Source organism: Lissotriton vulgaris, unplaced genomic scaffold, assembly GCF_964263255.1.
Source record: "Lissotriton vulgaris unplaced genomic scaffold, aLisVul1.2 SCAFFOLD_911, whole genome shotgun sequence".
Taxonomy (NCBI): Eukaryota; Metazoa; Chordata; class Amphibia; order Caudata; family Salamandridae; genus Lissotriton; species Lissotriton vulgaris.
In genome coordinates, this window is record NW_028247209.1 from 501,095 (window position 1) to 525,886 (window position 24,792).

Below are 24,792 nucleotides of genomic sequence, written 5' to 3' on the forward strand. Positions count from 1 at the left end.
GACGGGTGCACTGTGGTGATTAGTCTGTGTAAATTGACAGTAGTGCGTTGGATCTGCGAGGTCCGTGCAGTTTGACTGGAAGTTAGGAACTGATGAAATAATCAGAAGGCAGGAAAACAAGGGTAATTGTTATAACAGTGCGGAAGCTGACTGAGTGACTCAATTTTGATTTGTGGGTCTGTGACCGCTGCAAAGGAAACATGGTGATATGGTAGTCTTCGGAGGCAAAACACAGGAGATTTCATATAGAGAGCACATAAGTTGTAATACGTGCTGCCATTTTCCGTGTTTGGGCTTTCTCACATTGTCAGTAAGTGAAATCAATGGTACTGTATGAACATAACTGGAGTGCGTGCCACAATCTTAGGTTGAGTGTTGACCTAGCTTCAGAGGTGGACTGCATGGTAGATATCACAGCATTAAATTGGAGAAGTGGGTGTGTTACTCAACACAGTTACAAGCATGCCTCATTTTAGTACGAGGAGCACACTTGAGCAACTTAGTGCTTAGCTTGTTGCGGTGAAAGGCACACCTCCAGGAGTGAAAGAGGTTGGAATAGGTATTTGGTGGCAAAAATAGCATATGGAGAAAAAAGCGTGCATAACCTGTTGCGGTGACAGGCACACCATTATATGACCAGTGTATGTTGTTTCTGTCTAATAATAGAAAAGAGGAAAGGAAAAAGTGTGTGTGACACATAGATTTGCTTTGCCTTTTGTGGTGACAAGCACATCAGTTGAAAACCAGGAACTAATTTGAATGACAGTAAAAATACCGGGTGAAGGAAAGGTTACATTAAAAGATTTATAAGGGGCTTCGTAATTAGGCAAGTTAGCGAGTTGTAAAAAAAAAAGTGTTGAGCAGGTTAGGCTACAAAAGTTTTCTAAGCCCTTAGTTCAAGGGGTTAGTTGCTATTTAGACATATAGTGCATTTTAGGAGAAAGACATCAACATGTAAATTTGGGCGGTCCACAGAAGAAAGAATTAAGGACCAGCTCGTCTTAAGGTTACAGAAGTGACAAAATCAGAGAAGATCTTTGGTTCAAGGATGAACCATCTCTAGAAAAAGGCTTATTGAAGGTTAAGAGCATTAAGCACATTATAAGATGTGTTGCAGAACTAAAGGTTGAAAATGGCAAAGTTGCAGAATTAGTAGAATCAGAGAAGGAAAAAAGGGCAAAGTTGCAGAATCATTGCAACCAGAGAAGATTAATGAAATAGTATGCGAGGTGAAAAACAAATTAGGGGTAAAAGATCGTAAGGCTAGAGTGAAATTTGCGGGGGAATATTAGCATTGTGGCAGGAGTGGCCACAAAGCATATGCTAGGAGTTGTCCAGTGACAAATGTGGTATGCCATAGCTGTGGGAAAAGAGGTAATTTAAATAAATCTTGTAGGTCAAAGTTCAAGAAAGACCTAGGAAAAGAAGTAAAGACTACCACACCAGCGGTGGTATTCCAGATTAAAGTTGATGCTGAGAAGGAACATCCGTGTGGAATTGTGAAAAATGGTGGTGTTAATGTGAATATGAAGTGAGATTCTTGTTCACACTTAACCATTATTTCTAACAGAATATGCAAACAATGGTTTGAAGGGAAAAGCGAGTTACAGTCCATGGATATGAGACCAGGTGGATATGGTGGGCAACCTATTAGTATGTGTGGCTATTTTAATGCTTGCATCGAACTGAAGGACAGGTATGTTTTGGGGAAAGTATATGTATCAAAGAAAGAGAATACTTTAATTGGGTGGTCATCAGCGACTGCTTAAGGTGACACTCAATCCCAATTCAGAGCCACAAATGCAGGAAGTGGAATTAAATTCTGATGATTTTGTTTCAGAGTTTGCGCAACTGTTTAGAGAAGATCTAGGATGTTAAAAGGGATACAAACATCAATTAAGGGTGATAGAAGAGGATGTGCTGACTGTAGCTAAGGTGAGACGCATTTCTGTAACATAACAAGTAAAGGTTAATAGGTACTTAAGCATTTGATTGACCTGGGAATAATTACACCAGTTGAGGTAAAAGAATGGTTGGCACCAATTGTGATAGCAAAGAAGAGTAACGGGGACATCAGACTTTGAGAGCACTAAACAAGGAGGTCATAGTTGACAAATATCCTTTACCAAATATTGACGAGATTGTGTCTATATTAGCTGGGGCAAGATACTTTACAACACTGTATCTTACCTCAGTGTATCATCAGGTGGAATTGGTGGTGGAATCACAGGTACTTCGGTCCTCACACATATGGGTGCATTTAAAGCTGAATGCATGCATTTTAGACTGGTGTCCGCAGCTTCTGTTTTTCAGAGTGTGATGGCAACCCAGTCCTTATAGAAATAAAGGATGTGAAGTGTTACCAGGATGACCCGTTGGTGTATGGTAACTCTGTTCCTGAAAACAATACCAGGGTGAGACAGGTGTTACAGAGACTTCTTCAGGCTTTGTTAATTTTACAACCAGAAAAGTGCAGGTTTTGGATGAAAGAAGTAAATTTTTTGGGACATCTGATCTCAGGGGACAGAGTAGCACCTACAAATTAGTTGGTGGACACAATTGTTGATTTGGCACGTCCTATTTCAAGAGAAGATGTTGTATCTTTTCGTGGAATGGTTGAGCACCATAGAAAATTCACACAGAAAATGGCTCAGAACTTGTCTCATTTAAGAGGTCTGGTTGTGAAGAATAAGCAATTTGTTTGGAAACCTGAATGCCAAAATTAATTTGACAATTTGAAGGATGAATTGAAGACCAAATCCAGTTCACAAGCATTTACTCCAGGAGAGGAAACATAGTCACTAATCTGAGCTCCAAGCTTCTGGGTGCAATTTTGAAACAAACGAAAGATGGGAAGGAATGGCTGATTGCATGAGCATCGAAATTTTTACATGGCGCAGAATTTAACAATTCTGTAATAGAGAGGAAGACATTGGTCATTTTCTGTGCATTAAACAAGTTTCAGAATTTTGTTTTGGGCACGAGATTGAGTTTGCACAGATCATAAGCCATTAAGGACATTTTTCAGAAGAAAGGTTTAGATTTCATATCATCTCGTATAAGACGTTTGATGATCGTGTTGCATGATTTTGAGTTTAACCTAGAACACATACCTGGGTTTAATAATTTATCCGCTGATTGCTTATCAAGGCTGGTGTCCACACAGGAACAACATGATCAAAAAGAGTGTTAATATATGTGAAATGACACTAGGGGTATTGGCTGAGGAGACGTGGAGAGAGGAACTAGGAAAAGATAGTGAGCACACGGAAATAATAATGGCAGTTCACTCGGGGAAGTGTAGAGGTTTAGTTAAACATTGTTCATCCATAAAGGATGAGTTGACAGTAGATAGAGGGTTACTTTTGAGGGGAAGCAGACTGGATCCTCTGTTGAACCTAAGAAAAAGTATTATTATAAGCACACCATGGTCATTTAGGTCTTGTGAAAACCAGAGAGAGATTAAAGGCAAATTTTTAGTGGCCAGGTCTGGATCTGTGTTGAACGAACAGTAAGAGATTGTGTGGATTGTAAGTATAGTGACAAACTACTTGAATCATGACAGATGCCATTGGTGTGTCATGAATTACCCACTTATTCATTGCAGGAAGTGGCAATTGATATTGTAGGTCCATTGAAGGGAGAACAGGGTACACCTTACCTTATTGTGTTAATGAGTTTGTACTCCTGCTGGGTGGAGGTCATGGGGATGCGAGAAGTAACCTCCAGTGTAGATATTCGATTTCTAAGAGAAATATTCAAAAGGGAAAGTTATCCTGTTTAATTTCTCTCTGATAAAGGCCGTCAGTTCGTTTAAAAAAACATGGAGGAGTTTAGGCAGACATGTGGTATTGCACGTAAGAAATACTTATTATCCTGAGGCAACTAGTGCTTTGGAAAGGTTCAACAAAGTTATCAAGGAAAATATTAAATTGTCATAGTAAGTAGTCTTAATTGGAAGGAGGAGTTACAGAAGTGTATAACAGCACATAGAATGACACCACATACCACTACAGGGAAGTCGCACTTTGAGTTATTTAAGGGTAGGGCTCCTAATACTGCTCTGTATCCAGGGGGGTGGATTGGAACACATGGATAAAAAGTAATGAAGTAGGTGATTGGAGAGAATAAGAATTGAGATTGCAGAATAAATTAAAACTGTATTTTGATAAGAAAGCTGTTAAAAAAGAATACGGTACAAGTAGGAGACTGGGTAAGAATAAAGAGCGCCTGTGGGTTGTATGCTTTGAAAAAAAAATACCAGACCAGTTTGTGTGATTAAATGTTTTAATAAAGCGATTAAAACAGAAGATGGCAGGGTGTGGAACAAAAGTTGGGGGGTGGCATTTGGAAATAGTGTGAACTTGGAGGAAGAGAAAAGGACGGTAGACAATGAATTAAAACAAAAAGAGAATATAGAGCAAGGCAGTAAAACCTTTTCAGGAGGGAAAGATAATGAACAAAAGGAAAAGTGTTTGTTAATGCCAAGTTATCTGAGAGAGTATGTTCAGTAATGCGTTACTGTCTTTGTTTTCAGGTAGTCTGCTGTTTATGTTGTTTTAGGGCATAGCTGATCTGAGAATATAATCTACTATGTGGTTTTATTCTGTGCTTTAAATATGTTCATCATAGGTGTTGTTGCAATCATAATTTGTCATCTGTTATATAAGGTAATGGTTATTGTTAGAAATGGGATTTCTGGTTGGCTAAGGCGTGCACCAAAGCCAGGCAGAAACCACCACTCTAGTCAGGGCTTGGCAGTTATACGCCAAAGATAACCCCTGCTCACCCCCTTGGTAGCTTGGCACGAGCAGTCAGGCTTATCCCAGAGGCAATGTGTAAAGCATTTGCGCACGTACACAACAGCAACAACATCCCAGGCAGCCTACAAAAGGAACTCCACACAAGGTTATATCAAAAATAGCCTTTGTATTCTCAAAACACATTAGAACCGTAAACACATAATGTACACTGTGCCAACTGGCACTGGGCAATATTTACAAGGGATTATGTACACTTGACAGGGCCACATGGACCACTGTCAGAACCATCACAAAGCGAACTTGGTAAAAGTAAAATAGATCATAAACGGACAACCAGTAAACACTGGTAATCACTGTACTTAGCATCAGTCTGTGACATAAACTACATTATGCAGAGTCCCATCAGGCGTAAATTACATTCTGCGCCAACCTCACCAGCATAAACACATTATGCAATCATCTCTCAAGTCTAAACACATTAGATCTTAACCTCCTAAGTATACCTCACATTAGGGGCGTACATCACACTGTGAAACATAATCTCACTAGCATAAACACATTCTATGCAAAACAACCTCATAATCATAAATCATAAACCATATTTAGAGGTATCAAACAGGGTGCGTAAAACATACTAAATGCATTACCTTTCCTAGCACCACATCACATTAGCACATAAATCACATTAGGGCCTGGCGCCCTATAACTCTACCAGTCCCCCTGGCCATCTCCAAAAAAGGGGGTCTCAAATGCCCTGTGTCCAGAATGTCTGGGTTGCTGCCTAGGCAGCAAAAAGTCAAGGATGCGCCACTGCGCAAACCTAAACGTAGCAGCTGCCCACTACTTGCTGGGCAGCTGGGAAAGTGTGGGGCAAAGGAGTGCATCTCACTCCTGACTTCGCAAGATTTGCCCCCAAAAGAACTGTGCGCCTAAACTGTGCAGCTGGTACTAATTGCTGCACAGCTGGGAACAATGGGGAAAGCCTGGCACCTCTTTGCCCCTTCTGTCCCTCTCAGGGACTTTCTCAAGATTGGCGCCACACATTGAGGCTGCCCACGCTGGTGCAGCGCAACTGCGGAGAGAACAAATGGGCCCTGGCACAACTGTGCCCTCTGTGCCTGGCTGGGGCTCTTTAAAACAACATTTCCCCTGCTGGAGCCATGTACGGGCTCTAGAATTAGATATGCGGGACGTTGGAGCCATCTAGGCTCTAAAAACAATCATGTGCCCCCTCAGAAAATGGCCACCAAACGTTGCAAGAGTGGCCCTGCGAAAGTGGGACAACTGGAGAAAAATGCCCAATATGGGCGGCACGGACCCACGGGGGCCCCCTAAGCACACATGGCCACGTTGGCGCCCTCTAGGCTCTCGAGATAATGGGGCAAAACGTTAGACCGGCCCGGTTCCAGACGGGGCCACTCTGAGTCTGCCTCTCCCCCCCGGACTCCCTTGTAAACTCACCGGCTGGGGGCGGAGGCAGGACTCTAGTCCTTTTCAGCGCGGCACCTGCGGGGCTCTCCCTTCACCTCGGGGGCCCCACCAATCAGGCACAGCACTTCTCTCTTCCTGCTGGCGGCCCCTGGGCTCTCTACCGCTCACAGGAGCCCCGGGCAGCCGGAGGCCATCACTCTGCCTGCTTCTCTTCTGTGTGGGTGTGCGCGGGCTTCCTCCAATAACAGCGTGGCGCCGCCTGTGACGTCTCGGGGGTGTCCCTGAGGTTCCCAGGCCAGTGGCGAGACGCGGGTGGGGACTCGCTCTACTTTTAAATGAAAACACAGGCAAAGTCGCGGGGTGGGCACTCGCACACCTTTAAATAACACAAGCTGTCATAATGCAGGGTGGGCACCTGCTCTCAAACTACAAACAAATCAGCGGGGTGGGCACCCACTCGATCACGGCATCCCGGGGGAATCCCCAAGGTGGGAGCCTCTCTCCAGGGCAAAGTGCAGCATTGCATGGCGCAGCCCACGCTCCTCCTCAGCTGGGCCATTAAAAGATAGCGCTTCCAGCAGCGCTGGATGAAGCCAAAGTCTTGGGACAAAGGGAATAAAGCCCGTTTTCCCCGAAATCCTTAGATAAGGAAATAAAGCAAAAAGGGTCCCGGGCATAGCTGGGCCCAGGGGAGGCAGCTCTCCTGGCAAGTCCTCCCGGGTCCCAGCAGCAGCACGCCCTGCAGCAATCAGGATCACAAAGCAGAACATCTACATGGGGTCACAGCCCCTTCTTTTATACAGTATGTTCCCTTTGTGCTAACAGTGTAGGGCATGGGAGAACCAGATACAACTGGTTCAGGGGAGCTCCTGAGCACTTTGTTTTGCTCAGCTCCTCTCTCCCTTTCACAGGACAGACCAGGGACATCAGACGCACCACAGGGGGTGGAGCCAGCATTGTGGAGGGAAGGCACCACCCTATTCAGGTCCCAGGGGCAACTCCTCCCTCCCATCTACATGCAGAGCTTCCTATTCACCACCGGGCAGACCCATCCTGGCTCCTGGAGCCAGCCACTCCATCCAGCACCTGTCACTCACAAGCCAGACAGGCAATTCACATCAGGCAGGCAGACACACTGCACACAGAAATGCCAACTTCTAAAAGTGGCACTTCTCCACTAGTCACAATAAATCTGTGCACACCATTGTGCAGTATTTATTCTCACAAGTTCGCACTTACTAAACTCGCCCCTGCATACCTCTCATACCAGGAACTACCAGGGACACACATCTCCCCCATGCAATCCTATGGGAGAGCAGGCCAGTCTCACCACACATACACATAGAGCGCACACACTTTACACTGGACCACAGTGCTAAAGTGAGCAGAGGCCTAAAATCGCCATTACCAGGTTACAGAAACAGGCTAGGAGAACGCAAAAAGTTTTGGGGTGAACCTGCCAAAAGGGCCAAGTCCAACAGTTATTAGTTGCATTTTCCTATTTTTCATCTTTTAATATGTTTTTGGTAATGAGGGAACAAGTGTGATACTCTGTTCAATGTACTTAAGATGGTATGTGGAATGCGGGTTGGAATGTAGAACATGGAATGTGCACAGCCAGGGAGCTTTGCGACAGTTGCTCCTGCAATTGCTCCTAGAATCCTGATGGATGAGGTTCCTTAATAAATACCTCTTACTGTCACTCGCCTTATAGCCAGTAGCTCTGTGTGGTTATTACATTGTTACAATGCTGATACCCCCATCCCATTTCGCACCTTACCCCTTTGCTATAGTGTTCCTGTCCCGAAGCCAATCTACATGCACAGCATCACTATGTCAGTCTACTTCCCATACTCTACCGCGTAATTCCAACTTATCAAGTTACATCTGTGAAATTGCCTGTGAAGTGAATCCTCTTAACAGGGTGTATAATGACCATGAGTCTGCAAAACTGTTACGTCTTCTCCTTCTATCTACAGACTCAACATTGTGTCATAGGCAGACGACACCCAACTCATCCTCTCCCTATCCAACAAACCCAACACCGCCAGACACAATTTTCGAGAAGACATGGAAGCTGTCGCCAAATGGATGAAAAACAGCTGCCTTCAACCAAACACCAACAAAACAGAAGTACTCATCATGGGCCTACACCCCGACGCCTGGAACGACACCTGGTGGCCCCCTCCGCCCTCGGAGTTCCGCCCACCCCCACGGACCACGCACCCAACCTGGGAATCATCCTATACTCCGAACTCAAAATGGACCGCCAGATCAATGCCGTTTCATCCTCCTGCTTCCACACCCTCCGCCTCCTAAGGAAGACCTTCAAATGGATCCCCCTCGAACACAGAAAGACCGTCACTCATGCCCTGGTCACCAGCAGACTTGACTACGGCAAAGCACTCTACGCCAGAATAAACAAAAACCTCACACGCAAGCTACAGAACATTCAGAACGCCGCCGCAAGACTGATCCTCAACCTGCCAAGACACTGCCACATCTCCCAGCATCTGTGCACACTCCACTGGCTCGCCATCGAAGCTAGAGTCACCTTCAAGATGCTCACCCACGCTCACAAGGCCCTGGACGACACCCGACCAGCATACCTGAACAGCCGACTCAAATTCCACGCACCCCAAAGGACCCTACGATCAGCCCAGCTCTCCTACGCGATGGCCCCGCGCACCAGAAAGACCAGATCAAGCGGCTGCTCCTTCTCTTTCCTTGCGGCCAGAGCCTGGCACTACCTCTCCACCTCAGACAGACAACATCTCTCCCCATCTTCACAAGAAACCTCAAAACCTGGCTCTTCGACAGACCCCCTCCTTGATGGACTGGAACCTGCGAAACCCCCCTCCCCCAGCGCCTTGAGACCCTCACGGGTGAGTAGTAGCGCTTAACAAACACGTGATTGATTGGTTGATTATCTCTATTTGGTACTCTTGCATAATCAAGTTATCTTCCAACTTATCAACCTACCCTACTTGCAACTCTGCTTTGTTAGTCTCTAGAGTCTCCTCCGATCTCTTTTCCCCCATGAGCATCTTAACTCCTATCACACTCATGCTTATTTACTATGCGCAGCACACTTTGGCCTTAGAACATCCCTTGCATAACATTTTTGACTGTTTGCTAAATGATTAGACCTTCCACATTTAAAGCATTTCGATCTATACTCAGCATTCCATTTCTTTTTGTCTCCCACACTAATTCGTTGATCCCTTTCAGTTTTCTTGACTTTCAACACACAAACCTCTTTGGTATGTTTACTCTCTCCCTCCTGATCTCTTTAAAACAAAATGCAGCATATTCACATTTCCACAGCTGCTTTGTGGTCTAAACACGAGGTCAAGTCACTTTTAGATTGTTTGTGCAGTGTACAATTTGAGTTTGTGTAAATGAGTCCGCTAGTTCCCTAAATTCACCTTAATAAAATTCTCAAACTTGCCACAATTCCAATTATGTTCCATCTGCTCTTGACCTCCAGAGCATAAATTGTTGCTCTAGAAAATGATTTATTTTTTGTTCCAAAATGTTGCGGCCGCATTCATAGCGACATCTCATACACTCCTCTGGCCTTACCATCACACCTTTTCCTGAACTCTGTCATATATGTTCTTCCTTTCCATCCCAGGTTCATGTAACAACACAATTTGTTTCCACAGAAGTGAACTTCTCTCTCCGCCTGTTAAAAATGGCTGTCCTATATGTTCTTCCTCTGTCTCCATGGCAGTATGGGCTCTCTGGCTTCAGACAAAAACAGTTGAGGATTACCTATACTAATAAACCCTTAACACACAAACTAATATACCAATATACCAAACAAATGTGATAGACCAAAATAAGTAGCTAAAAAACTAACCAAAATTGCTTCCATATCTTGTCCAATCAACTTTTTATAAAGTAAGATTTGATTTCCTTCCTTTTCCCCCTTCTGAAGAAAACACAGTCTTGTCAATTCATTTTCACAAACATATTCCCGGAAGGCACCTCTGCTTGTCCCCAAAATAGCTGTCACTATAGAGGGACTCAAAGCTTGTGTTGCTTCTGATGAATACTTCTATCCCTAGATTCTTCACCATAGACTACTCCCCAGCTAACAGTCTGGATCTGATGCTTTTTTTCAGCGGTGCTCCCACGATCTGCTAGGTGGTGCCATGCGGCTCCATGCAGCTCCACACCCTACTAGAAGTGAAGTGGACTTGAAAATAAGCACCACATCTTATAGAGGCATCTAGCTGTACATTCCTTACCTTTAAATGTCCAGGCGTCCGGGTGGATCTGGAAGATTTATGATTGCAGTACTCCTGCATGCCGATAGATGGCATCAGGCGACTCTGAGTGACATTGTAGGATTCATCGTGACGTTTGTGTCATCTATATAGGCGCCACACCGGCGCCTGACATCCGTACCTTTCACGACTTTCCACGCTGGAAGCACGGAGCCATGAAGTGACTGACCATGGTTTGTCAAAAACAACTAGGGCCATGAAGGAAAACAGCCTTGACACCAACACTAATCCGCAGTGCGGCCTTCCCTGCGAACCGGCGAGTACAGACAGTAGTGTCTGTTGAACTTGTGCAGAGATGCCCCTGTGGCCTCTTGTCAGATGTCCTAAGTCCTTCAGGAGGTTGTTTCTTTACCAAGGCGTAACAGTTTTATGCAGAGAATGACCCAGTGTGAGCGCGCCCATTCATCGCTCCCACGTACCATACAAAGAGTTGGTCATCCACCCGGAACTCTTTTGTACAATCAAGGTGGAATGATAATGCTCTTATTTTGGGTCCAGACTGTGAAGATGCTCCTCTTCCTTGGAAGGGTGCTGTGGTACATAGAAGGTGGGCAGGGTAACGGACTGTCCCAGATTGAAAGGTGTTACCACCTTAGGCAGAAACCATGCCCTAGTGCGAAGCATTACTTTAGACAGAAAGATGGTCGGGTAAGGAGGCTGAGATGACCGTGCCTACAGTTTGTTCACCTACTGGCAAAAGTTATTGCCACTAAAAGGCTGTTTTGATAGTGAGCACCTGAAGAGGACAGTTTTGCTGCGGCTCAAACGGTGCACACATCAAAAAAGTAAGGTCCAAATTAAGGTTCCACTGGGGCATAATAAATGGAGAAGAAGGAAACAGATGGGTTAACCCCTTCAAAAATCTCTGTACAAGACAAAAATCTCTGTACAAGAGGAGATTTTAAAAAAGTGGCTGATCTGTTAGACAAAGAAAAGCAGACCCAAAAAGAAGCACTTCAGAGTGCCCAGAGCAGAGGACTGCTGGGCCAAAGAGAGAATAAACAGAAGAACATCTGATAGAGAGGCAGACAAGGGATCAAATGGACATTCTTTACAGTATTGGCAAAATGTTTGCCATCGGCATGAGGAAACCGACTTTGTGGAGGGACGCCTGGCTGAAGGTAAATAGCTTGTCCTATAAAACCATGCCACAACTGCAGAAAACAGATGTTTGTCATGGACCTGCACAAGGTGTGTCTCTGGTGTCTGGGCTTGGGCTTTAAGTCTAAGTCATTTGGTAAATGTGTTATCATGCACTCAAAGCTGATCTAGAAACGGGAGGAGCAGCTGCATGTCCCCTCACACAAGAAGTGCTCATGACCTTCAAGTAAGTCCCACTTCTGCTCCAGTCACCGGCACTGTCTTAATCTCGCTCTTGGTGCCATTTCGGCGAGCAGTCAACTATGTGCTGGAAGTTCTATGATAATTCAAAATGTACTTTTAGGCATAAAGATAAAAGCGAAGCAGAATTTGACCCCCATAACACCACTCTAATCCTAAAGAGAAGGTGGGAGGAGTCACCATGTCAGTAGTTCACCTTTGAGATCTTCTGTCGCAGAGCTGATTCCTCAACGGATCCCTGTGTGCCAGTGGTTCTTCTCCCATCAACGACACTGCAGCATGATATTCCAGAGAGCTGGAGTATATGCAGAGCCACTGTCCCCAACCAGTACAGTGCAGGGTCCAGCAGGGGCAACAGTACCCTGTTCCTTTCCCCCTGCTGCAACAGCTACCAAAATACGTTAGTTTGCGCTTAGTGACACATGCCCATAAACTGGGGGTGGGAGAGCAGAGTCCATCATTTCCTCCCAGGGCTGCGATCAATCATGTCCGACAGACGAATCTTGTAAATTGTACAACATGGCTATGCTCAGCACTTTCTTTTTGCCCCTCCAAAAATTTCCCCCACTTCACTTTTCCATTCTCCAAGAGGTGCAGGCGTTAAACTCCAAGGATGCCATTTAGAGGGTGCCAGTCTTAGAAAAAGGACAGGGTTGCTATTTTTACACTTTCCTGGTTCCTAAGTAAGACAGGGACTCGGGTCTAGTTTGTACCTTCAGCACCTGCATGCCTTCAAAATGCTCATGCCGGCACAAATCCTGTCTGCCCTGGACTCTGCTGACTGTATGGTTTGCTTGAGCCTGCAGGACACTTAGTTTCATATCCGGCAGTCCCACAGACTGTATCTGCGGTTCAAGGTAGAGCAGGAGCATTTTCCGTTCACAGTACTCCATTTCAGCCTCGCCAGTGCCTCTCTGGTATGCCGAGTGTATGCAACTCTGCTCCGTCACTTCTAGGACTTTACAAAGCCAGTGGAGAGCTGCATGGTGCAAGCTAGCGGTGCGTTGCAGCACTGCTGAAAAAAAGTTTTTGGATCAACTCTGGTTCCTGAGGAGTTTTCTAAGAGGAGCAATCTGCAATTATAATATCCACCAGAAAAGCATTACTTGTTCTTCTCATGGCTATGCTCACCATATTCCTTTTATAAGATGATTCAAAGAAACCGCACACACTGATGAGCTTGGCCAGCCTGCCGCTGTTTATTCATTCAGTGCTAGGCAACTGATTACATAAAATGACTCCCACACAGCGCAGATACCTTTCATACCGTCCATTGCCTGTCCCAACAAGCTTTGTGTTTACTTCCACTCCAAGTTCTTGCAGTTCTACTGCTTTTATGGTGATAGTTTTGCAGTGGCTCGCAATGACTGCTGGTCTCTGGCACACAAATGACTTTGGACTTTGGCAAACATGCTATTAGCCAGACTTAGGCAAAGGTTATAGAATGCCTTTTCCACTTCCTTGGGTGCTAACAGTAAGCATGCAACATTTAACATTAGTCAGCAATTGTATGACTATCTCCCATAATAGTAAAACTAGTACCCCTCCAATAATCATATGTCCTGCAGCTAAAGCACCAATGTGCTTTCTGACCTCCTTTCACTGCATCCTCCCATACCGGGTATACAATTCAAGGGTTAGTAACTACTGGGTGCTGTCCCCTGTATCGAATAAAAACATTTTGCCAAATTCCTTGGTTGTGACCAAGCTCCAGAAAGATGACTCTACACAAATAACTGTGCCTGGCAAGGGTTATTCCAGATGAACAGAATCCCAACTGTTTGGTCTCATGGATGTCTGTAATTTTGTGTTGGGGAACATTGAGATGGTGACGATACCTGGTGCTGCAGTTGCTTTCCAGGGACGTTGGTGTTAATAGCTGAATAAAGGTCTCTCTAACCTACCTGATGCTTGGCTTTTTTCAGTGGCGACTAGGCTGGGAAAAGTACTTCGAGCCTCCGTGCTGGAGGTTGAACAAAGAATGGATGGTTAGGAAAGTGTTGGATGTTGCCAAAGTTGAGCATGTAATAGGTGTACGTTTGGTGGTGCAAGGAAAGTACAGCACTGTAGGTAAATCATGCAGAGTATTTCCAGTTGAGGTTAGAGGCTGGGTTTGGATAAAAGGCCTTGTTATGTGATAAAAGGTTCTCCAAGATTGTCTGCACTGATGAGGGTAAAAGAAGTCAGGGATCATGTAGTGGTATTGGAGAATGACAGAGCGTGGAATGAAAGCATGGTGGTGATAGTTCCGAACTCCAAGTCTGGTCGGGTGCAAAAGAGCTTGAACGTGGAGGAAGTCCCTGTGCCTGAAGGTGAAAAACCTGTGCAATCGAAGTCACTTCCTGTTTAAATGTAAGCATTATACTATGTAGTATGTAATATATTCCAAGATTTGTGGTGTTAGGTTTTAGTGCTAAATTTGATGATAAATGTTAATTTTCCACCATTGATGTTTGTCCAGCGAAACTGGACTGTAATATTATTTTCTTCATTTGGTACAGATTTCATTTCCATTGTGACATTGTGGTGTTTTGTTTTTTCTTTTAAAGAAGGGAGGCATATCTGATATAGACTACTAGCCGCAGATTCCTTCACGTAGACTTATCCCCAGGCGTGAGACTGGATCCGGAAAATTTTTGCCACAGCATCCCTGCGCGCCGGGGGAGGGACAGCACCACGCGACTCCGCCCCTGCGTCGTCCGCGCATGTGACGTCAGCGAGGTCTAACAAGTCCCGCCCCAGCGCGCCTACGTCAGTTTTTTCCTTTTCCGCGTGCAACGCGGATCCGGATCGTGATCTGGACCTGTTTAGGCCTTTTTTCCCTTTACGCTATTGTGTGTGTGTGTGGGGACAGTGTGCGAATGGCTGCGGGCTTTAAGACGATCTCGTCTTGTGGACGCCTGATGTCGGCGACGGACCCTCACCCCATCTTCATGTGGTGTTTGGGGGAACACCACAACTCCACCGATTGTGAGGCGTGACAGCAGATGAAACCGAAGTCCCGGCGGGAGCGCTGGATAAAACTTCTTTCGACTGCATGTCCAGGTTGGCGTCATCACCCCACTTGACCCCTGCGGAGGGTTCCTGAACCCGCTACTTCCCTCGTCGACATCGTCCCTCTCCGAAGTCATAGGAGAGTCGCTCACCTGTCGGTAAGTGTCGCAGTTTGTCCCCAAGGGTCGGTTCCAGCCCTGTTGGGGGCACAGGTTCTCTGCGGGTGGTGCGGCCTGGCATGTCGTCCCCCTATCTACCGTTTCCCATGTGGGGGCGACTAGAGCCCAGATGGAGACATATGCTGCAGCTTTGCGGGCCTCTCTGGCTTCTCCACCTCCTCCTTCCCATCCTGGGACGTCAGCGGATCCCTTGCAGTTAGCGGGGCCCTCCGTGGCGTCGCCGGCAGCTCCGGTGCCGACTGGCTCGGATCCAGGTTCGGATGATGTGGTGCCGTCGGGATGCGGCCCTTCGGGGGTCCCTCCTTCGGACCACGGCGCTTCTGCTACGACGTAAAACTCTGGCTGGAGTCCCTGTGGTGTCGCGGGAGGTCACCGGGGCTCGTGTCGCACCCCGAGCCCTTCTCAGTCCTCTTGACAGGCGGCAATCTTGTCTGACGCTGAGGTGATGCCGCTTCGGCACCGGCGGCTCCTGGTCCTGGCACGCGCTAAAGGGGTCGGCGGAGGGCCCCTCTCGTCCTGTGTTGAGGCTGGCTGGGGACTCCTCGTCCCTCCCCGGGTCCCTCTCATTCCTCCACGCAGGTGGCTGCCTCGACGGAGGTCAGACCGGTACCTGTCCTGTGCCGCTCCTTTGTCGCCCTGGCTCCAGCCCAGCCCCGGTCTCCTGCACCGTGAGCTGTGGCGGAGGTCATTCCGGCATCTCCACTGGCGTCGGATAACGAACTCCTGCCTCAGATTGCGGACTCTACGGCGCCAGGACGGCGTTGGGTCATTGATTCGTCCCCGGAAGCCTCTGCTCCAGAGGTTCGACGCTTGTTGGTGTTATCCTCCCCGGAAACAGGCCGACGCGTCGTGGCTTTTTCCCCGGCGTCTTCTAAAGGCGGCTCCTAACGCCCTCCCGTCTCCCACTTGCCAAATGAGCCGCAGGTCCCCGCCCTCTTCCTTCTTTCCGACCATGCCCTCTTCCTACTCCTGCCCTGCTTCCTACCTCGGTTGGCTTGGGGTATGGCCGCCTTGGCTTGCTGCCGTCGCCTACAGAGGAGCTGCTTTCCCCTCCGCGGAGCCCTACGAAGGCGGCTGCGGCCCTTCGCCCGTGCTGTTCCACGTTGTGGGAGTTTTGCGCATGGGTGAGATCCAGCTTCCCATTTCCCCCTGATTATCTTTTGGAGGTTCTCCATCAGGGCTCTGGTGGTAGGGAGCTGCTGCTCCCTCGCTACGAGGTTCTTCTCTTGACTGGGGGACCATCCCGCCACGGGGGACCCGGGCCAACACCTCTGCACCCAACACTTCTGCCAACTGGCGCCGCATGTCTTTCCCCTCCACCCCTCTACCAGAGGCCCCCTTTTGCAGAATGCACTTCCCTCTGTCGTGTTGTCCCCTCCCCCCCGTCACGGGATGCCCGCTGGCTGGACTCCTGGGGGCGCAATATGTTCGCCTCAACCAGTGCTGCTCTGAGGGCGTTTAACACGCTGTGTGTTTTGGCTAGGGCCACTTCTTGTTTGTGGGACTCGGCGGAGTCCCTTATGTCTGCCGCTTCTCAGCAGGGTGCTTGTGTTGATTTGAGGCACCATGTGTTGAATGGCCGGGAGCTGGCGGCGTTTATTCTTCGCTCCGCTCTGGACATCTCGGAGGTGCTGGGTCTTGCCATGGCTTCTTCGGTTGCCCTTCGTCGCCATGCCTGGCTTCAAGACAGTGTTCCTGGAGAACATTCGGGAACGGCTGGTGAACCTTCCTTTCGATGGTGCTCTTTTGTTCCATGCCCCTGCGGACTCGGCCATTCAGAGATTCTTAGCGGGGCTTCTCCCTCCTCCTCCTCCTCCTTCCCCCCCTTAGTGACCTGTGGGTTGATCTGGTTCTTGGAGGTGTTCGTCCATTGGGGCAGGTCGCCCTAGTTGTGTGTTCTGTGTGCTTCATGGCCAGTCGGTCCTCCTTGTTGGGACTGTGGTTCTGTTGGCTGCTGGCCGGCCCTTCTTCTCCACTGTTTGTTTTTGCTTTGGGTTTTATACACCATGCTGGCCCTGAGACTAGGCCTGCTGTTTTTTCTCTTTGGCTGCTTGACAAGCCTTCTTTGGGTTTTTCTTCAGGTATTTTCTGTTGTCCTCTGCTGCAGACGTTTGTTCCCAAGAGGTTCCCATGTTTTGGGATGTAACATGCCCTATGTGGGGCAATGGTAGCTGTTATATAGCTCTGTGATGCGCTGGGGAGTTGTGATCACCTTCGGGCCTCTGTTCTCCGTGGCGTTAAGGTATGTTGCAGGTGCAATCCTCTTGCTGATGGCTGGGCTGGCTTGACTTGTGGTTGTCCTTCTCCAGGGTCACTGCGCTGTTGTCTGGTCTGGCCTGCTGTCTGCGACCCGGCGTTTTGGCCCTGCCTGGTTCCACTTCTTTTTGAGCTGTGGGTGCGGACACCTCCCTGGAGCGTGTCCGGACCCTTCTCTCCTTCTTGCTCTCGGTCTTCGGCTGACGTTTGGCTTGCCCTGAGCGCATCCTTCTGCCGTGCTTTCGGCGTCTGGCTGCACTTGCTGGTGCTGACCTGCTGTTTTTCTGCACAATTGTGCCTTTTTGGCGATTTGGTGGGACAGTCATCCTTGCCTTGTCTGCTCCTTCCAGTGGGCCTTGCACTCAGTTCTACCTCTCCTCCCTGTGGGTTGAGATGGTCCCTGAGTTCCTGTACCCTTTCGGGTGCAGTCTGTCCCTGTGGGGTGCTGGGCGGTTCTTCCTGGGTGACCTTGGGCTGCCCCTTTTCGGCTTCCGCCTGCTTATTGCGGACGGCGCCGTTCTGTCTTGTCTTTGCCTTCTGGCTGAGTTAGGCTTGGTGGCCCTCTTCACTGGGTGTGTGTCTGGTGGGAGGAGGCTTGCCTTCGCTCTGCCTCTTCTCCTTGGAGTCTCTAGGTTGCACTTCTCCTTTGGTGCTCCTCTTCCTTGCCTTGCCCTTGGGCGGAGGTTTTGTTGCCTTGGGTGGCCGTTGGGTGCTTTGGCCTCCTTTCGCCTTGCCTTGCGGGGGTTCCCCTTGTCTGGGGTCGGGGCTCCTCGTCCTGTCTTTGGGACTCGGCCCCTGTGGGACCCTCTGTTGTGACCTGGCTAGGGTATCTATTCTATGTGAAGAAATCTGCGGCTAGTAGTCTCTATCAGATGTACGAGTTACTTACCTTCGGTAACGATGTATCTGGTGGAGACGATTCTAGCCGCAGATTCCTTTACGGCCTGCTCTTCCTCCCTGTTCTGCGAGGACCCTTTGGTTCGGTCTTCTGCATCCGCCTCCCTGTGGGTGGCTATGTCTTCAGTGCGGGCATTCTGTCGCTCTTTGCTGGCAGGATGTTCGTCCTGTTTATTTGTTTCTTCCTCCCCTTTTGGCACTTGAGAGGGTCGGTTTGTAGGTACTTCTGTGCCTTTGTGTTCTAGTTGCCCCAGGTTGGGGCCTATTCCTCCTTCTCTTGCCCCTGCCCCCTTTCATTGCTAGGAGTCCTGCCCCCTCTGCTATTCTCTAGGTGGGGTGGTCTTTTGGTTGGGCCTTTTCCCTTGTTCCATACAAGGGTTGTTGCATTCTGTGTTGGGGGCTGTCTGGGAGTCTTGTCGTGCCTTGTTTGTCCCACACTGGTTCCCCTTCATTGTAATTGGTTGGGGTTGTGGTCCTATCATATGTTTTCATGACAATTTTAATGTGTTCTTGACTTTGTGGGGGGGAGGGAAGGGGCGGCGGCTACCTTTGTGCTGGCAGGGTTGCTGTTCAGTTCTATGCCTGCTTGAGGTACTGCAGTGTTGTTCCCCATCATTCCTTTTTGCACACTGTTGCTATACTCTCACAGTTTTGTCTGATGGCTCCACATTGTGGAGCGGAAAAGTTCCCCAGAAGAAAACTGACGTAGGCGCGCCGGGGCGGGACTTGTGTGACCTCCCTGACGTCACTTGCACAGACGACGCAGGGGCGGAGTCACGTGGTGCCCTTCCCCCCCAGCGCGCAGGGATGCTGTGGCAAAAAATTTCCGGATCCAGTCTCACGCCTGGTATAATTCTACGTGAAGGAATCTGCGGCTAGAATCATCTCTACCAGATACATCGTTACCGAAGGTAAGTAACTCGGTACGTTGGGTCTCGTTGGTGTCTAGAATGTTGGGTTGGGGAACGTGAGATGGTGAAGTCTCGTGGTGCGGCATGTCATGCCCGGGAATGTTGACGTTGACAGCTAAATAAAGGTCTCTTCAACCTACATGGTGTCTGGCCTTTTCACCCCCCCCCCCCCCCCCCCTCAATTCGTTCTAGCACGGGAGGGGGGATGAAGCACTAGGAAAGCAACATTTAATACATGGTTTAAATGAGAATAGAACCCAAATCCTCATGGTTCTACTCTGGAGGACGATTAGTAGACTTGGGTTCTCATGATAGCATACTAACACACAGAATACCTTTGTTAGGGGGAAAGATAGCAACATCTAATGTGGCGTCTGTTATTTGAACTGTGAGTTTCGGAGATACGATCAGGGTTCATTCAGTGATTGCCCGATACTGTAATGTTTGGATCTCGAAATTAGATGTATGCACTGGAAATGCTGACAGCACTACAAACTGCAAACTAATTGTAAGTAAAGTTTTCCATGCGTTTCCTTTTCTGCCATGAAACTCCGGTGTGGTGGGTGCTTAGTCCGACGTTTTCCCATTGTTTTGACCAGAATATATTGGCCAGAGGAATTAGTCATCTACAGATCTTCTTTCACTGTTGTAAGGCTCTATTGATTGTTTTGTATCTCTTAGTAAAATATCCAACAGCAGCCCTAATACCTAAACATAGTGAGTAAACGAAAATGCATCCTTTTTTCTCTTCGATTTACCATTTTAGTCCACTGTTGAGGGCTGTAGCAGTCGTGAAATGGTCACTCCCTGGAAGTGGACAGCCACGTGACCAGCAGTGGAGAAGGGATAAAATGCAAGGATGCCATCATACTTCTTTTATGCAAAGGTGTACATCTTGCAAAATGAGTAGCTATTGCGTTCTATTCCCCACATAACGCATCATACAGAGCAATCTAATAAGGAAAACCTGCAATGTTAAAGAGACACATGTAAAACACAACAGAATCTCGATGTATCAGTGCAAAGCTGTTATATTGTTCAATACCCTGCTTTGATCACTGTTTCCTATTAGCTGGTGTACATTTTGTTAAATGACTGGCTCATTTTGTCTTCTATAGTGCGTAATCTAACAGCGCAAACAGCGTATGAAATTTCTGCCTGGGCCAAAACTGCTTTTGGTGACAGTCCTATATCTTTTGAACATGTTGTGACCTTGGGTACAAGACCAGCAGTTCCGAGCCTGAAAGTTAAAGCGGTTAACCAGACAGTGGTGGAGTGTATCTGGACAGGACCAAGCAACGTGGTACGCCTCTTCATCATTTCTCAGTATTTTGTGCACTATGTCTGCTAAAACTGCAATAATCATTTTATAAATCTGTTTGTGAAATGTATAACTAGAACAAATTGCATGAAGTATCTGGAACCACGGAAAGGCCTTGCACCTAACTACAAGGTAAAGAAAGTGCACTCAATTGTGTCATTGCTCATCAGAGGACATCATGTATTGCCATAATAACGAAACAAGAACAGATATAAGGAGCTATTTGGAGAACTAATGGAAAACATGGTTTACACAAGCTAACTTTCCAGATTTCGTCACAGGAAGTTAGACGCTTAATTAAAGCAGAATTACACGACTAGTGTTTATAACTGGAGGTAATGCTGATGAGCTGGGGCATGCTAGTTAAAAAGCTCCGAAGCATGTCAGCTCTTTGAATTACTGAGAGACAGAGACCCACTCATTCTATTAATTTGGAAGTTTAGCGAGTGAAACTTACGCTTCCTGATGAAGGGCTTTTGGATCTACAAAATGTAAAGAGCTCAAGTGTTGACTTTGTTTGCACAAGTTCACTTTAAAGTGAAATCCATATGATTGCACAATCTGACCCTTAGGAAACAAAAACATCTAATTCACTTTGTATATTTAATTTAATTGGTCAGGGAAGGCAGCTGTTGGACACATTGTCTTGATAACAGAAACTGGGAGATGATCTGTAATAGCAGTGGCACATGAGGCATGCCAAGGGTTATTTCAACCTATTGGGTGCTATTGTGGTGTTCTGTTGTCATTTTGTGAATTGTAGTCTGTACCCTTTTGTAATATAACTTTTTATGTAAAGTTTATCTTTTTGAAGTATACACCCTTGTATCATTTTTTTCTTAACTGAATACATTTCATCTTGATGAGTGACTCGTAGAATAATGGACTAATTCACTTCTAACATTTGTTTGTATTAAGTCACCATTGGGGGTTAAAGTTTTTTATTTTGTTAAATTTTGTCCTGACATTGATTCCAAAAAAGAATCCCTTCCTTTGAAGGCCTCATTACGTGAACTTTTAGAAAGTGGGCATTTCTCAGTGCTTTTAACTCTTTGGTCTTTGCAGCCTGTCTCCAATACACATCTGGGCTAGGTGACAGCTACATTGTGTGCATTCTGTCTAGCCACAATATTGGAAGGGCTGGGTGCGACAAGAGATACAAATGCATTAACCCCTTGCATGCTGATGACGAGCTGGGCTCGTCATGGCGTAGCCCGCTCGCACGCTGATGACGAGCCCAGCTCGTCACGTAACATGCGATTTAGAAAATCTCAGCGTGCGAGCGGAATTCCGCCCGCACGCATGCGGTTAATCTAAATATGGATAGTCTTCCTGGAGAGGGAGAGGTGGTCCACACTATATCTGAATAGGTTGAGTCCTGCCCTCACACAAAGGGCTAATTTACACCGTACTGGTTGTCTGGAGCCAGGGCTGTGCTGAAGGGATCTTTGTGAGGGTTCTTTTGAAGTCTCCCCTTCATCAAAGGCACTTGTGAGTATAAGTATTTGGTCTCTGAGCCCATGTTTTTAGCACTGCATGGGACTTGTAACCAGACGTTGCTAGCTCTACATCTGCACATTGTTAGGAGTACAGCTGTGCTGCCTGGAGAAACAGCCATTCTTGTTAACTCCTTTGCTGTTTGCTTGGCTGCAGGAGGTACTGCCGCGTTGCAGCTTATTTGGATGAGCTGGCCTGTTACCTGCTTTTGTGCTCCCAAGAGTTCACCATGGACTTGTTGGCTTGCCCTCTGTTCAAGAGGTCTCAGGATCAGCACAGACCGCCATCTCTTTGTGGCCATGAAACTCTTGTTGTTCATGAGTCCAGCAGTTAAGGTGTTAAGGATCAGAACAGCCTCTGATCATTGGTGCTAAGAGAACATGCACTTTGCTTCAGTCTAAAGTGCTGTGTTAGGGCAAATAGCTGCACCAACTGAGAGAAATGATGGAATGCTGAGGTGGTGTCCTGAATCAGCGCTTCCCCTTTTGCCTCAAGCTGCATGTGTGGATTTGAAAGTCAGCTGTGATAGAGAGACGCTGGGACACCTCTCAGCACGGCCCTACCATAACGCATTGCCCAGCAACCAGGGGCGGGCCAGGCACACAAGCTCCGCTATCAGAGCAGTGTTGTGTGTGAATAGCCAGGGAAGGCTGGAATTTGAAGATGCTGGTTCTCTACCCGACGGCCCACTGACATTCGTGCAGGTATCATCCCCCCAGCGTCGTTCAGAGGGTTTCCTGTAACCTGTTATTCCCCCAAGTCGGACACGTCCCCACAATGGGTACAGTGGGTGATAGGGTCCCAGGGAGCCATGAAGGTAACCTGCACTATTTAGCTTGCTGTTCTGCTCACAGGAAGTATTGGCAGTTCGGGAGCCCCAGATGGTTGTAGATACGCAGCAGGATGGCCAGAAAATGTAGGTCCGTTGACCTGCGTGGCCCCACAGCCGACTTGCGTGAACCTAAAATGTACCTAGACCTGTTTCCCCTGCGGATTTTGGCCACGAGACTGGAACGAGGGTCGTACCCTCTTAGTTGAGTGTGACCTACTGTAGGAACTCAAGCAAGGGGGAATTAGAACACTCAGTCTATGGTGCATGAGTAACATAGGAATATTTTTGCGATTCTTATGGTAATGATAAAGTGTTCTTCCAAACAAAGAGTATCATGGTTATATTACTGCAAAACCCTTGATTGTCTTTAAAAGTCTGCATTACTTGCAAAGTATTTATCTGATTCATGTCGTTTTGGTCATCTTATGCTGTTATGACTAAGGTAGTAATCTACTTTCATGTAATACTGTATGGAGTCTCTTTTGTGGTGTATTCATTGTGTTGCTGTGTGCATTGCACTACATTTTAACACATTGCCTTTGTAGATAAGTCTGCCTGCTCTGCGCCAATTTACTAGAGGGTGAGCACATGTTATCTTCGGTGTGTAGCAGATTTACCCTAAATGGTGTGGTGGGTTTTGCATGGGTGGTGTGCATACCGTAGCCAACCAGAAACCCTATTACTAGCAGAGAATATATGCCAGACTCTAACATAAATTAAAGAAAGGCAAGATGAGATTCAGGTCGAGTTCCTAGATAGTTTGTGGGACATTATCTGGCAAAGAACTTTACTGCCCTCAATCTGCATGAGATAGAAAAAGAATGCATATAAATTGATATTATATCACCATAGCACCCAGTAAGCCTAAAGGTAGTGTTCAGTGAGTCTGACCAATGCTGGAGGGTATGTGATGAGATGGGGATCATACTTACACGTGTTATTGTAAGGAAGTCCTGGCTTTTATGAAAGATTTACACATATTCAATGACCTCAAAATCAAATCCTAGTTATACTAGTGGATATTGACGAGGTTGATCTATACATTATATCCTCAATGAGAATTAGACTGGTCTTGCAAGCACTCTATTAATGGTTTATTAATGGAGAATTCCTGACCTCTCAACAATGGGTTTGTCATGGACTAACATTTGGCAGATCAGTGTAATGGAAAAAATTACAATAACTATGAGATTGGCTGGGCCAATGTGATCAATTATGGACTTGGTCCCCTACAACTGTCAAAAGATAATACTGAACGTTGTGCTTGCACCCTCCTCTGCAATGTAGCAGTATATCCTTCTCTTTAATTATGAAGTAGATCTGAAGCCAAGAGTCGAAGTAAAACCAGGATGCTACTTACGTGACTGTGTGACTTCATTTTCCATGGGAACCTAGGGACCTTTCAAGTACGTAGACAAGAATACTTACTTTCGTGTGTATGTCATTTTTCACATGATGGTCAATCACATAACTGTTATGAGGACATTTGTGAAATGTTAATCCTTATGGTATGAAAATATTGAAGTTGTTAAAAATAATAGATAATTTCTGTAAGGTTTTTAGGCCCCCCCCAGCAGTTTACCAAGCATTTGTACTACGGAACAGTGAAGTCAGAACCATGGTATTACATTGCAGGAGCACCGAATAGTATATGCACCTTTGTTGCTTAGGACTCAAACCAATGGGATAAAAGGTGGCCACCCTCTGGAATTGTTTTGTGCATTATGCTAAATATCTATGAAGCATTAACATGTATGGAGTATGTCTTCCAAATGTTTTATGCCTTCAGTTCTCGAGCTGAAAATAATTAAGGAGCTTGTTTTATCTTATTACTTTATTGGTTAGTACAACTTACTGTAGATACTTATTTGAACCCTAGTCACAAGGGTGTAATTAGGCCCCAAATTCTGAAATCCCACAATGAGAGATACGATGTTGAAACATGCTCTCTTTGAAGGATAAAACAGAACGCTGAAAGGTCAAATAGCAAACAATTGATAGTTAGGATCCACATTCGCCGCAGATTGAGTAACTGTTCTTGGATTTCAAAGCATCTGTGTGGAAAAAAACTAGGA

The 24,792-nt window shown here is 46.8% G+C and overlaps 1 protein-coding gene across 1 annotated transcript in view; it reads left to right on the top strand.

The window, feature by feature from the left end:
- SORL1 (sortilin related receptor 1) overlaps positions 1-24,792 on the top strand; it is a 607,546-nt gene that overhangs the window by 487,698 nt on the left and 95,056 nt on the right. The window contains exon 29 of the mRNA XM_086949665.1: positions 20,186-20,370. Within this exon, the coding sequence (XP_086805791.1) occupies positions 20,186-20,370 (185 nt within the window). The remainder of the gene's footprint in view (positions 1-20,185; positions 20,371-24,792) is intronic.